The 15654-nt window shown below is 32.9% G+C and overlaps 2 protein-coding genes across 2 annotated transcripts; both read left to right on the plus strand.

Moving 5' to 3' along the window:
• The first annotated feature begins 1929 nt into the window (after positions 1 to 1929).
• Positions 1930 to 9333, plus strand: LOC134690185 (uncharacterized). The gene is made up of 3 exons (XM_063550165.1): positions 1930 to 3086; positions 3582 to 3692; positions 8940 to 9333. Exons 1-3 carry the CDS (start codon positions 1934 to 1936, stop codon positions 9086 to 9088), a joined length of 1413 nt encoding a protein of 470 aa, XP_063406235.1. The 5' UTR covers positions 1930 to 1933; the 3' UTR covers positions 9089 to 9333.
• A 2048-nt stretch (positions 9334 to 11381) lies between these two features.
• On the plus strand, positions 11382 to 13583 carry LOC134690193 (protein SON-like). The gene is made up of 2 exons (XM_063550172.1): positions 11382 to 11629; positions 12702 to 13583. Exons 1-2 carry the CDS (start codon positions 11410 to 11412, stop codon positions 13355 to 13357), a joined length of 876 nt encoding a protein of 291 aa, XP_063406242.1. The 5' UTR covers positions 11382 to 11409; the 3' UTR covers positions 13358 to 13583.
• Positions 13584 to 15654: the final 2071 nt, after the last annotated feature.

Genomic DNA, 15654 nt, shown 5'->3' on the forward strand with positions numbered 1-15654 from the left:
CTACTTGTATCGTTGTCGGAAGGACAGTATGACGAGTTTCTGAAGTCATACGGTATGGTTGCAGCACATTTATGTTTTCATGTTTGCAGCACATTTATGTTTTCATGTTTTCAGCACATTTATGTTTTCATGTTTGCAGCACATTTATGTTTTCATGTTTGCAGCACATTTATGTTTTCATGTTTGCAGTATTCTTAAGGGCTAATTCAGTTCTTTGTTTTTATTATTTCTCAGACTTGGCAAAATGGAGATGCAACTTTAAAAAAAAATTTAAGTAAGGCAAAGGATTGTAAGAACTGTTTCACAAAGCAATACAAACTGAAACAATCTTTCATGGGACCAAAATTTCGCTTTAAGAAATTCGTGCGACTTTAAAAATTCGGTATGTTCAATAACCACAGGTAAGTCAGAATTTATTTTTTGTAAGGAGAAAGAAGCATGATAAGCATGAAAAGTAGTTGTAAGAGAATCAAAAAAGATATAGTAAAAAAATCAACAAAATGAGTGTTACGTTTCTAAAGCCGTTCAGTATAGTTGACATACTGTTTTACTCTATGCTTATCGAAAACAGATCAAAATACAAAAACTAAACATTATTCAAAGAAACATTAAAAATAGGTCAAGGTAAGATTATCGAACAGACATATGCACATAATAAATAATACATACACCAAATATCTTACTTAAAACTTTAAAAGTTAACTCGTTGTAATTACTTAGCTAAGTCTTAGTAGAAGAAGTAGCAAAGTCGTTAAATGAGTTGTTACAACGAGTTATCACAAACGTTATGATGACTTGAGGTGGTATGGGAGTCTAAAATAAAAATGATAGAACTTGTTCATACTTTGACAAAACGTAGTATCTATTGATTATATATTTTGAAAAATATAACTAAAATGATAGGTCACCGCGCATTTTCTCATGCTACAGGATGTGACAAAATGACACATTTTGAATGGATTATACAGGAAAAAACACCATTTTGTGATTAGAAAATAAACAAAATGATAGAATTGTAAAATACTTAAGGAAAAGATAGCTTTCATACAATGCTTTGAGAATATCAAAAGAAAAGATAGGGTCACCGTACGTTTTTTTCTGGCTAAAATACAAAATAGGAAAATTCCATGTAGAATCCTTCAGAAAAATTAACTGTTTTAGAGTTACCTCCCCTTAAAATGACAATTTACAAAATAATCAAAACAACCAAAACTAATCAACATTTGCAAAAATATTAATATTTATAAGTTATATTCTTATCAATTGGTTCTTTTAAATGAAAATTCACATTAAATGTCTGCATTCCTGCATCAAATTTAGCTAACTTGATAGAAAATCTGGACCTTTGGTCCTCTTTTTTTTTACATTCCAAGATGCGCAAGATCATATTCATTGCGAAGTGCTCCTTTGAAGGAGGGGTTTCCTAAAACAGATTCAGATACAGATGGCGGAAGACACCCATACCACCTTAAAAACAAAACTCAACTCCAGTCTGACACTAACCGGACTCCGTAGTAATGAATTTGACATGATTGCATGTGCGCCTCGATTTAAGCGCTCAATAGACAGTTTATGGTTTAAACTTGATCTGTATAGTGCCCGTATAAATTTATCTCCAAACATATAAAACATCAATGAAATTGAAATGATGACATTGAAAGTATATGAATTTTGATCAAGCACATAAAGAACAAACATGAAATTAATATATGATCTTTCAAAAACTTTATTGGTACATGTGTTTAAACAATAAAAAAAAAGAATAATGACGGCTCTAGTCAAATATTTCATAATTCATATAACTTACCACTTTAATATATCTATCCGAAAAACTCACTTCGATATATCAGACGAAGTTGTTTACATATCATAATCCTTTATTGATTTTACTTTATGACTGCCTCAGCATGCCATACAAATTTAAATCTCTGTTATGAAAGCAATAGGTCACGGAGGTCATATATTTATCATCATTGACTATATTATAAGTGCGCAATTCACTAGCATAATGGTTGTTAGAATAGCAAAGAGGAATACAGCAGTTGTTCAGTATGGAATTTTCTTTTTTCGCTCTATGTCGTCAGGAGGTGTCGATTTTCGCCTTGATACTTTGTCCCCAAGAAGTGCTCCTGGATTCAAATCATCAAAGAAATTATGGTGGGCAAAAGAAGTGACACCAAAACTTTATGTTGCTGGAGGATTAACAGAAACGCAAATAAAATACGCACATGATGGAGGATTTAATGGCGTTATATCTCTATACCAAGAAAACGACCCTGGTCAGTTTGGGGGTGAACAACTAGCATCTGTATTAGATGCCAAATATGCTGCAAAGATTGCCGGTCTTCAGTTTGATGCCATTCTGAAAGAGAACGAAGACTGGGCTTGTGTTAAAGCAGTTAAGAAACTAACCCACTCAATTATTGAAATGGAGAACCCAATTTTGCTCTATGGCAGTCAACCACAAGCTGTAGCTTTTACAACATTATTGCATACGGCTCACATGTCAAAACTGGACTCTAAATACGAACCAAAAGTTAACAGTGAGAAATTCTATAAAATGAGTGCTCTAATGGGAATGGATTTCACAGCAGATAAGTTGAAATCGGTTGTTGCAGAAATAACAGGTGAGCCAATCGTTAGTAACCCACCAAAATGTGATGCATATCAAAATTGGTTAGGATATTGGCTTGCTCATCCTGTGTATAAGAATTGGTTTACTGCCGGTCAGATTAGAAGGGGGCATTTAAAGGAACTGGAAGTTCATGGATTTAAATCAGTCATCAACATGCGGATGGGTAAAACTTTGGACAGCAATCCTTCACAAGAGACTGTAAACCTCATCAACATACCAGACAACGTCAATACTTATGACGAGAACTATAACCCTGTGCGACAAACACAATCGACTTTGGAAAAAGTGGTCTTAGATCCAGCCTTGGACAGAAAACACATATCTCCTTCATCAATGGTTAATTATGAAACCCAGAACGCCGAGGAGTATGGTGACGAAATTGGCTTTAATGAAGAAATTGAAAGCAAACATTTTAAGGAATCATCATTGAAATATTACCATTTACCTTTAGGTATGGTTGCTTTTTAATCTTACAAATTTAAGAATTTCTAAAAATAACATTTAAAGTGAAGTGAATATTATAGAAAAAAAGACGAAAAAAATGTTTTTGAATGTATGCGCTTTTATTTTATTTGCAATAAGGTGAAATGAATGTCCAGTATGAAATTTAGGTAAAATTTCTCCTGAAGTAAATCAAAGGTCCCGTATTAAAGAAAAAAACATTGAAATTACTGCTCCATTATTAACTGTTAAACATTGTTTATAACCATAGTTACAACTTTTTAATATGTTTACAAAACATTTGATATTTGCATCATAAATTTCTACATGCTCTGGTTGTCAAGCTTTATTTCTTTCATTTTTAAATCAACTTCATTTATAACTTTTTCAGCTTACCAGCTAAAGCAAATGAAGTAATATTCCTAAATGTGCACCAGTATTCACGGATTATTAGTTTTCCATACTATATTTGCATATTTAAAATTAAGATAAAATTATATTTCAGATTTAAATGTAACATACAGCGCAGATGTATTTCAACAGTACAAGGACAAGCTACTAGAAATAGGACGAGACGGTCCAGTTTTGTTTCATTGTGCTATAGGAAAAAGAGCTGGTAAATATTAATAGACCATGAAAATATATTATTTGCTCATTCTAATTTTCATTCAGTGATGAGGTCAACTAGAGTCATTAACCTGGAGTCAAACGGCCATGATACATAAAGATAACATGGCCATAATCAAGGTCAACTACCAACAAAAAGTCATAGGGCAGAACAATTTGTTTTTTTTTATGCCCCACCTACCGATAGGTAAAGGGCATTATGTTTTATTGTCTGTGTGTCCGTTTGTCCGTCCGTCGTTACTCGTACCGTTTGTCGTACCGTCCGTTCGTTCGTCCGTCCGTCTGTCCTGCTTCAGTTCAAAGTTTTTGGTCGAGGTTGTTTTTGATGAAGCTGAAGTCCAATCAACTTCAAACTTAGTCACATGTTGCTTATGTTATGATCTTTCTAATTTTTAAGCCAAGTTTTACTTTTGACCAAATTTCACGGTCCATTGAACATGGAAAATGATAGTGCGAGTGGGGCATCCGTGTACTTTGGACACATTCTTGTTATCCTTTATCTTTGTAAAAACCCATAATTGTTTGTGTCTTACTGACAAATATATCTAATAGAAACAACATGTGTTTATGATTTATCATTACCCATCAATTTCTAGTTTACTTTTTTCAATCTCGGTCAACGATACTATAATGCATGATAGTTGCACCATGCGTTTTTTGAGGTTCCTTTACCTTCTGACAAATATGGCCGTGTTGACTCCTATTATTTTTTGTTTATCTTAGTTTAGACTAACGTGTGCACCCAGTAATGTTTATGGCTGCACATATGGTCATACTGCAGATAACCTGAATGCATTCTTTGGAAGAACCTTAGTCCTAATGACAACAGGAAATTAAAAAAAAAGAGTTTTCATCTCGAGAATGTGGCCCAAGTTAATTTTTATACGACCGCATTCAAATTTTTCGTCGTATATTGCTATCACGTTGGCGTCGTCGTCTGCGTCGTCGTCGTCGTCGTCCGAATACTTTGAGTTTTCGCACTCTAACTTAAGTAAAAGTGAATAGAAATCTTTGAAATTTAAACACAAGGTTTATGACCACAAAATGAAGGTTGGTATTGATTTTGGGAGTTTTGGTCCCAACATTTTAGGAATTAGGGGCCAAAAAGGGCCCAAATAAGCATTTTCTTGGTTTTCGCACTATAACTTTAGTTTAAGTTAATAGAAATCTATGAAATTTTGACACAAGGTTTATGACCACAAAAGAAAGGTGGGGATTGATTTTGGGAGTTTTGGTTTCATCAGTTTAGGAATTAGGGGCCAAAAAAGGGCCCAAATAAGCATTATTCTTGGTTTTTGCACAATAACTTTAGTTTAAGTAAATAGAAATCAATAAAATTGAAACACAATGTTTATGACCACAAAAGGAAGGTTGGTATTGATTTTGGGAGTTTAGGTCCCAACAGTTTAGGAATTAGGGGCCAAAAAGGTACCCAAATAAGCATTTTTCTTGGTTTTCGCACCATAATGTTAGTATAAGTAAATAGACATCTATGAAATTTAAACACAAGGTTTATGATCATAAAAGGAAGGTTGGTATTGATTTTGGGAGTTTTGGTCCCAACAGAATAAGGGGCCCAAAGGGTCCAAAATTAAACTTTGTTTGATTTCATCAAAAATTAAATAATTGGGGTTCTTTGATATGCCGAATCTTACTGTGTATGTAGATTCTTAACTTTTGGTCCCGTTTTCAAATTGGTCTACATTAAGGTCCAAATGGTCCAAAATTAAACTTAGTTTGATTTTGACAAAAAATGAATGGGTTGGGTTCTTTGATATGCTGAATCTAAAAATGTACTTAGATTCTTGATTATTGGCCCAGTTTTCAAGTTGGTTAAAATCGGGGTCCAAAATTAAACTTTGTTTGATTTCATCAAAAATTGAATAAATGAGGTTCTTTGATATGCCAAATCTAACTGTGTATGTAGATTCTTCATTTTTGGTCCTGTTTTCAAATTGGTCTACATTAAAGTCCAAAGGGTCCAAAATTAAACTTATTTTGATTTTAACAAAAATTGAAATCTTGGGGTTCTTTGATATGCTGAATCCAAACATGTACTTAGATTTTTGATTATGGGCCCAGTTTTCAAGTTGGTCTAAATCAGGATCTAAAATTATTATATTAAGTATTGTGCAATAGCAAGTCTTTTCAATTGCACAGTATTGCGCAATGTCAAGAAATATCTAATTGCACAATATTGTGAAATAGCATTTTTTTTTAATTAGAGTTATCTTTCTTTGTCCAGAATAGTAAGCAAGAAATATGTGCATTAGCAAGATTTTTTTTTTAATTGGAGTTATCTTTCTTTGTCCAGAATCAACTTAAATCTTTGTTATATACAATATACAATGTACATTCACTTTTTACTACCAACTGATAAATTAAAATAATCTTTACCATTCAGTGATAACAAGCAGTTTTTTTACATCTTAATATTTTATGATGTATTTAAATGAGTAGTTATTGTTGCAAACTCCATTAGAAATTTTAATTGAGATTAGTTTTGGAATAAGGGAAAGGGGGATGTGATTAAAAAAATTGGGTTCAATTTTTATACGACCGCAAATTTTGAAAAAATTTCGTCGTATATTGCTATCACGTTGGCGTCGTCGTCGTCGTCGTCGTCGTCGTCGTCGTCGTCGTCGTCGTCCGAATACTTTTAGTTTTCGCACTCTAACTTTAGTAAAAGTGAATAGAAATCTATGAAATTTTAACACAAGGTTTATGACCATAAAAGGAAGGCTGGTATTGATTTTGGGAGTTTTGGTCCCAACATTTTAGGAATTAGGGGCCAAAAAGGGCCCAAATAAGCATTTTCTTGGTTTTCGCACTATAACTTTAGTTTAAGTGAATAGAAATCTATGAAATTTTGACACAAGGTTTATGACCGCAAAAGAAAGGTTGGGATTGATTTTGGGAGTTTTGGTTTCAACAGTTTAGGAATTAGGGGCCAAAAAAGGGCCCAAATAAGCATTATTCTTGGTTTTCACACAATAACTTTAGTTAAAGTAAATAGAAATCAATAAAATTTAAACACAATGTTTATGACCACAAAAGGAAGGTTGGTATTGATTTTGGGAGTTTTGGTCCCAACAGTTTAGGAATTAGGGGCCAAAAAGGGACCCAAATAAGCATTTTTCTTGGTTTTCGCACCATAGCGTTAGTATAAGTAAATAGAAATCTATGAAATTTAAACACAAGGTTTATGACTATAAAAGGAAGGTTGGTATTGATTTTTGGAGTTTTGGTCCCAACAGTTAAGGAAAAAGGGGCCCAAAGGGTCCAAAATTAAACTTTGTTTGATTTCATCAAAATTGAATAATTGGGGTTCTTTAATATGCCGAATCTAACTGTGTATGTATATTCTTAATTTTTGGTCCCATTTTCAAATTGGTCTATATTAAGGTCCAAAGGGTCCAAAATTAAACTTAGTTTGATTTTAACAAAAATTGAAACCTTGGGGTTCCTTGATATGCTGAATCTAAAAATGTACTTAGATTTTTGATTATTGGCCCAGTTTTCAAGTTGGCCCAAATCGAGGTCCAAAATTAAACATTGTTTGATTTCATCAAAAATTGAATAATTGGGTTTCTTTGATATGCCAAATCTAACTGTGTATGTAGATTCTTAATTTTTGGTCCAGTTTTAAAATTGGTCTAAATAAAAGTGCAAAGGGTCCAAAATTAAACTCAGTTTGATTTTAACAAAAATTAAATTCTTGGGCCTCTTTGATATGCTGAATCTAAACATGTACTTAGATTTTTGATTTTGGGCCCAGTTTTCAAGTTGGTCCAAATCAGGATCTAAAATTATTATATTAAGTATTGTGCAATAGCAAGTCTTTTCAATTGCACAGTATTGCGCAATGGCAAGAAATATCTAATTTCACAATATTGTGAAATAGCAATTTTTTTTTTAATTAAGAGTTATCTTTCTTTGTCCAGTATAGTAAGCAAGAAATATCTGCAAGAATTTTTTTTTAATTGGAGTTATCTTTCTTTGTCCAGAATCAACTTAAATCTTTGTTATATACAATATACAATGTATATTCACTTTTTACTACCAACTGATAAATTTAAATAATCTTTACCATTCAGTGATAACAAGCAGTTTTTTTACATCTTAATATTTTATGATGTATTTAAATGAGTAGTAATTGTTGCAAACTCCATTAGAATATTTTAATTGAAATTAGTTTTGGAATAAGGGAAAGGGGGATGTGAATAAAAAATTGGGTTCAATTTTTCTCATTTGAAATTTCATAAATAAAAAGAAAATTTCTTCAAACATTTTTTTGAGAGGATTAATATTCAACAGCATAGTGAATTGCTCTAAGAGAAATCAAAAATTTTAAGTTCATTTGAATACATTCATTCTGTGTCAGAAACCTATGCTGTGTCAACTATTTAATCACAATCCAAATTTAGAGCGGAATCCAGCTTGAATGTTGTGTCCATACTTGCCCCAACCGTTCAGGGTTCAACCTCTGCGGTCGTATAAAGCTACGCCCTGCGGAGCATCTGGTTCTCATTTGAAATTTCATAATTAAAAAGAAAATTTCTTCAAACATTTTTTTGAGAGGATTAATATTCAACAGCATAGTGAATTGCTCTAAGAGAAAATAAAAAAAATTAAGTTCAATAGAACACATTCATTCTGTGTCAGAAACCTATGCTGTGTCAACTATTTAATCACAATCCAAATTTAGAGCTGAATCCAGCTTGAATGTTGTGTCCATACTTGCCCCAACCGTTCAGGGTTCAACATCTGCAGTCGTATAAAGCTACACCCTGCGGAGCATCTGTTTTTTTTCAATATAGAATTACCGTCTTGCGCATCTACAAATCTAGTACAATGAATAATTACAAAGAATAGATCTTTGTAAAAAAAAAAAAAATTCGCAACATTAGGCACCTTTGATTTGTATAGTATATTAATTCTCCCGTATATACTACCGTATCTAGCGAGTTATTTTACCTGGTGTAAAATTTCGCGATTTTCATTTAATAAGGTATATGAAATATTTTTGCGATTATTATTTTGGCGGATTCAAAACTTTTCTCAATACCTCTGCTTGTGCACTTTTCAATTGACGGAATTTATTTTGGCGATTTGTTCTATCCGTGAATATTTACACTCCGCTAATATAATCCTCTATACGGTAAAATATGATGACATCCAAATTGCATTTTAATTCACATAAACACGTTATAGTATCTAAACTGATTTATTTCAGCATTTATTGGCGTCCTGGCAGCGGCATTACAGTACAATAAAGATTTACCGTGGGCTTTGAAGCGCATAAATGAGCTCGGATTTACTGTCAACGAAACAAGTTTTAGTGATGTCTACAAGATGTACAATGACGTGCTTAAGAATACATGACTTTAAAAATTTCTTTGCACTGATTTTTTTCTGCAGTATTTCTATGATCATTTTCTCTTCAACATAGAAAAAACTAATGTAACATTTATTGAAATCATTGCTTTATAATTTCTATATGTTGTTAAAGAGGTGACGGATCTTTTTGGTTCTATCGCAAATGCATTGCTTATATATAATTGGACTGATTATTTTGTTTATTTTCTATTTTGAATTGCTTTTTTAAATAAAGATGTATTTTTACTGTATTTGTTGTGTCCTATTTTTTTCACAAACTACGCCCGAATGCATAATTAAAAAATCTTGAAATCTTGAAACGCTTCCCGGCAAAAAGGGGGAAAATCGTAACAATTTATACATTCACGTAAATCGCTTTCTAAAAAGGGTTAATTCCACTTTTCTGTATACCAGACAGCCTTGCCATTGTCGGGATAACAAAGTAAATATAGGAGTATATTTTCTTATATACGCACACATATTGGTGAGACACAAACTGCTTGCATCTTTTGGAGGCAAAATGTCCTATTAGCCTGTCTATATTCCTATAGTCGGTGACATATGGCAAACTTTTGACTCCTGATTTCCAGTACAGGATCCCTAAGTTATTTTGCATACTATTTTGTTCGTGACTTACGGCTCTGTATAGTCATTGTAATAGATCTCTTCATCAGACCAATTATCTGGTCAGTTTGTGGAGGCATTTATTTTATGAGGGAGCTTTGTTAATTTTATCTAGTAGTTTGTTCCATATTTATTATTTGTTCTACAAAAGTGAAAATTGTATTACAAATACCTGATTTGAAAATCAATCAAGTTATAATTAGTATATTAAAGACAAGTGTTAACTTTTTTTTATAAACTTTAAATTATATTCATGAACTCTTCTCAAAATAGTTTGTTATTGAGAAGGACTGTCACACACTTTCATATCCGAGTACTACGTAAAGGAAACTGGTAAGTTAGTTTGAACAAATTGATTTACAATTTATAATTTTTATATATAATATATATAATATAGAATGATCAATGCTTTTTAGCAGCTGTTCATCAAAAAACTATTTTATAATTCAAGTCGAAACGAAAACAATGTAGACATGCATATATTATACTACAATGAAGGATCTTATAACGTTGGTTTCCCCGACAGAACATGTTTTTCGATGAAAATGCCATATATTTCAAAACAGTCGCGATAGATGAATATATGTATTTAAAGTTATTGCTGTGAAAATGTGATCATTGTGTGACATAATGTTATATGTCAGACGGAAACTATCTTATAATATAATTTGCTTTCCTGTTAAAATCTTATAATCTTACATAATTAAGATCCGGGTGTTCTTGAAAAACTAGATATTTGTTGAATTGAAGACTAAAACTCCCGTCTCGACTTCAAATTCTTATTAAATTCACATTTCAGCCAGAAAGTTGTAAACATGCACACTTCATATCATTTATAAAAATGCCATGTGTTCATCAGTTGTTGTTGATGGGACAACCATGTTTGGGGATGTGTTTAATATACATGCCAGTCAGACAGGATTAACATGACCTTGACCTCATTTCATGGTCAGTGGTCAAGGTTAATTTTGCGTGGTCAAGTTGTATCTCAGGTACTCTAACCTATAGGTTAACTATACTACGTGCATGGAATGAGTGTAAATAAAAGGACAGCGCCATGTCAGAAAAACGAAAGACCACGTAAAGACAAACAAAATAACACAACACTGTCACTGTGTTCACAGAATTACACAGAGTGTTCCCCACTAGTGTAACCCGTAGAGGTGTTCATGATGTCTATTAGTATCCGATAGTATCTGTAAGCTATATGTTTAGTGAACTAATTATTCAATTGGTGTACGGAATGGTTGCAAGTCAGTCTGGTAGGGGTGTACGGAATGGTTGCAAGTCAGTCTGGTAGGTTTTATCGGACTGGACCTCATTTTCAATGTTCAGTGGCCAATTTTAAAAGATGTATGGTCGTTTTCGTTTCTCAGAAACTAAACATAAAATTGAGAATAGAAATGGGAAATGTGTTAAAGAGACAACAACTCGGCCAAAGAGCAGCGAGAAAATCCTGCACCCGGCTTGCTTATTATTGCTTACATCCACTACATTTGACCTTCGGTGGATAGTTGTCTCATTGGCAAATATACCATATCTCCTTACTATTATATCCAGCAACAGATCATCTAAAACTCTGTGTGTGCATTCTTTTTCATATATAAAAGAAATAATATAGCAATGCTTCTTAAAGATATTATGTGTCTTTAATCGTTCTTTTAATATAGTATGCTTAACAAAGCGCCAGTGAACCGTCTTTGATGTCTGGACAAGCCAAGAGAAACAGCAGTAGCAACAGCAATGATTCCTTACTTGAACATAGTTTGTCACTAGATTCGAGTGTAATTATCACAGGATATGAAAAGCCCTGGCTTGATAGATCTGCTATTTGTTTGGACGCAGGGTCGGATACAGATCATACGAACATAGAGAACAACGAAACAGCTCTTGAATGCAACTTAAACATACGAGGAAATCAAGGTATATTATTTTCGTATAATTATTTTTTCATACGATCGAAAATGAAATGTAAATCACATTTTAAAATTCACATTTTAATACCTCCTATCCTCGTTCATGCTATCGTCATATATATGTGTACACCGTGAGAACAAAACGGTTGCCACTCTTTGTCTGGGGCACCGCAGGTATTACTTCATGCTATCGCCATACATCTATGTGCATCCTGAGCACTAAACGGTTGCCACTCCTAGTCTAGGGCATCGCAGGTATTACTGCTATCCAATTTTCAATGACATATTAATAGATCAGTAGCCTTCATTATATATAACTTTGAACTTGAATAAATATCAAAAGATGCAAGCAGCCACTAATCTAATAATAAGATTCGTAAAAGAGGACTATATGACCAAATGAGATACTTTTCAACAGAACTGTTATTGATATTTGAAATCTTATAAAATCTAAATATGAAACACAGAAAACTAAAGAAAATAGCAAAACGTTGACCTAGCAATAGGTCAACTATATTTTTTGTATAAAATGATTATGATTGTAAGGTGTATGTCTGTTTGGCTATTATCGTCGTACAATGACCTTATTTTCCAAAATTAAGTTCTCCTGGTTAAATTTGTTTCTTAGATACAACACGCAATAGGTCAACTATATTTAACGCATGTCATACTTGTAAGGTATACATGTATGTCTGGCAGGGTTCGTCCGTCTTTGACCTGATTTTCATGGTTCATCGATCAATATTTCTTGTTAAAGTTTTCTTAGATACTATTTGTTATACTAGTAGGTCAACAACATTCAAAGCATATTTGTATATGGAATGATAGTAATGGTTTACATGTATTTCTAGTTTGGTTTGTCTGACCTTGACCTAATTTAATTGGATCATGTTAAGTTTATGCGATAGTAATAAAAAAAAATTGAAGGACGCCCTAGGGTCGCTATATTGAAGACCAGTTGGTGGCCTTTGGCTGTTGTTTGCTGTATGGTCGGGTTGTTGTCGCTTTGGCACATTCCCAATTCCATTCTCAATTTTAATTGCAGTAGATATATCATTTTATCTTTTATACTTTTATAGAACAAGATAATGGGAAAAGGCGGTCATCATTGATGTCTATAAAGAACGATTCTGGTATTGAAAATAGTATGACAATAGATAAAAGTATAATCATTACCCAGTACGAGAAACCTTGGGCTGACAGATCTGCCATTGACCTTGAACCTGGTTCTTTTTCTGAACAATGTGTTGATAAAACAACTGAGTCAAACACTACTGAAAAGGAAAATATAGAACTCCACCCTGATAGGTCTTCTCAAGGTCATTCAGACGTACAGCAAAGAGCACGTGATCATGAGAGAAGAAAAACCCGTAAACACAAAATTCAAGACAATGAAAATGACAAAAAACAAAAAAGAAGCAATAGAAAAAGTAAAGAACGATCAAGAAGTAACACACCCGTTCATCGCACAAGACGAAAACCACGCAGATATCGATCAAGAAGCAGTGAAACAAAACATCGATCCAGAAGCAGGACACCAATGTATCGCACAAGACGTCAAACTAGTAGATATCGATCAAGAAGCAATGAAACAAAACATCGATCCAGAAGCAAGACACCAATGTATCGTACAAGGCGCAAAACTAGAAGTTACCAATCAAGAAGCAATGAAACAATACAAAGAGCAAGAAGTAAGACACCAATCCGACGTTCTAAACGCAAAAAGCGCAGATGACGTTTCGAAAGCCAAACATCAGGTCAGCGATCATTGACATTGGACGCAAGACATCCACACGAAGGAAATAAACTGACAAAAGCGTAGTTTAACAATCAAAGTTATGGTGGAGTTATCAGTAGTACGACATTATTGAAGTGTTGTTAGTATGTCGTATTGCAGCACATGAACTATTTTAAGATGTTGTTTTTTCTGGGAATAAATGCAATAACCTAGCATAATGATTTATATTCTAATAGGAAAACTCAGTGCACCGAAAACACTAAAGCCCTTATCAAAAACACATCACAGGGATTTAGTATTTTAACGTCATTAATAGTCAAAGAAGACATGACTAGTGCAATGTCAAAAATTAATGTATCGACAGGTAGTAGTATAGTGAAGAGCGACATCTATAGAAATAAAAGTTAACGTGTCTGTGTCTCTATACATCTCGCCTCAAAAGATAATGAAATTTAGTTATGTTTTAATTTGCTAATGACAAAATCAATATTAGTGCCAATGTGAACTATATTCAGAGATCTAATTACAATATTGGTACGATAACCCTTACTTATAAGTTTGTTTAAAGGTTCGACGAGTTTACAAGGATCACATAGTGATTTCCTCGCTTTAAGTACAATATTACCATAAAATTTAGGATGTGAAATACCATTTTTAATAAGCTTTCTACAGGTATAGCCAAATTTACTAATCAAATCTTTGTATCTATGAAAGAATTTAGTAAAAGTTTTAAGTAATTTATGGTATCGAAATCCCTGACACACAAATTTACCAGTGATGCATTGATTACGTTCGTTAAAATCTATGACATCAGAACACACACGGGCAAACCGAACGAGTTGCGATATATAAACACCGTATGATGGAGCCAAAGGCACATACATGGCCGTCTAAAAAAGAAAAAATTAACAATAGGAAATGAAAAATCGTCTCTTTTGTCGTAAATTTTAGTGTGAAGTTTCCCGTTTGAAATTGAAATGTCTAAATCTAGAAAAGGACAGCTGCTGCTGTTTATGTTAGATTTAGTTAAAGTAAGTTCGTTTGGGTAAATTTCTGAAGTATATTTAGAGAACTCTGGATTATTCAACGAAAAAATATCATCCAAATAACGGTAGGTATTTTTGAATGTATCAACCAAATGTAACAATGATGGGTCTTTACTGAGTTTGGTCATAAACTGAGATTCATAGCAATATAGAAGTAAATCTGCTATTAAAGGGGCACAGTTGGTGCCCATAGAAATACCTACTACCTGACGATACACTTTATCGCCGAAACGTACATAAATGTTATCAAGCAGAAAGTTTAAAGCTTCAATCATATCCTCACATTTCCAGTAAGTGTATCTAGCATACTTTCCTTTTTCGTTACAGAAAAAGGCCTTAAACGAGTTACAGCAAATAAAATTACAATGAGATTTTTCGAAAGACCATTTTATCAAATACAAAAACTTTTTCTTTATAAGATTGTGTAAGTGTAGTGTACAGAGTAGAAAAATCATAACTGTCAACAGAATTGTACGGACCATTGAAAGCATGTATTTTATCTAAAACCTCTAAAGAATTTTTAACACTCCAAAAATAATTAATACCAATATTTTCATAAGCTTTATTACAAAAGTTAATAACCAGTTCTTTGATAATAGTAAGGGAGGTGGTTAGAAGCACTGATAGATTAGTAGTAGTAGAACACTTACTCGAAGCGGAGATGAATTATGGTTGCATAATTTCTGAAATTCATGCATCAATTGTAAACAAAAACATCAGGTAAGCGACAGACTCCTTGGAGTGTGTAGTTTTTTATTATTGTCATTATTGATGAAATAAGTTGAATACCCCGTAAACATGGAAATTGGAATAGTAAGGCATATGAGATTGTATCAATTTCTGTCAGTGACTTTCATATGTTAATCACAGATAACCTAAGTGATATTGTTGTGAATGGTTAATGTGAAATACCTTGTACGTGAAAGTAGTATGAGCTGGCCTTATACTGCTCGTGTGTGTGAGAAATTGCTTGAATATGTGTACATTTCATCACTTTTAGAATCTACAAAATAAGAGTAAGGTCTGTGGTAATTTCATATAATATGATATTGACTGTCACGTTTATGACAAGCAAGATCTATACATGTAGTACTCCACAAAGTGTTACCAGATGCTTATTCCACAAAGTTATCAATGCCAGTTACAGTTTACTTGTTCGTGTAGATATATATATATCATATTGAACGTTTGACTCAGTGAGAATTCTGAATAATATGAATGTAGGAAACAAAGATATATTAATTATTG

Source organism: Mytilus trossulus, chromosome 1, assembly GCF_036588685.1.
Source record: "Mytilus trossulus isolate FHL-02 chromosome 1, PNRI_Mtr1.1.1.hap1, whole genome shotgun sequence".
Taxonomy (NCBI): Eukaryota; Metazoa; Mollusca; class Bivalvia; order Mytilida; family Mytilidae; genus Mytilus; species Mytilus trossulus.

What these genes read in the sequence shown, in the direction of transcription:
- LOC134690185 (XM_063550165.1), top strand. Translation starts at nt 1,934, where the DNA reads ATGAAAGCAATAGGTCACGGAGGTCATATATTTATCATCATTGACTAT. An exon ending in ATATTACCATTTACCTTTAG is followed by an intron (nt 3,087 to 3,581) that starts GTATGGTTGCTT and finishes ATTATATTTCAG; the next exon opens with ATTTAAATGTAACATACAGC. An exon ending in TGCTATAGGAAAAAGAGCTG is followed by an intron (nt 3,693 to 8,939) that starts GTAAATATTAAT and finishes GATTTATTTCAG; the next exon opens with CATTTATTGGCGTCCTGGCA.
- LOC134690193 (XM_063550172.1), top strand. Translation starts at nt 11,410, where the DNA reads ATGTCTGGACAAGCCAAGAGAAACAGCAGTAGCAACAGCAATGATTCC. An exon ending in AAACATACGAGGAAATCAAG is followed by an intron (nt 11,630 to 12,701) that starts GTATATTATTTT and finishes ATACTTTTATAG; the next exon opens with AACAAGATAATGGGAAAAGG.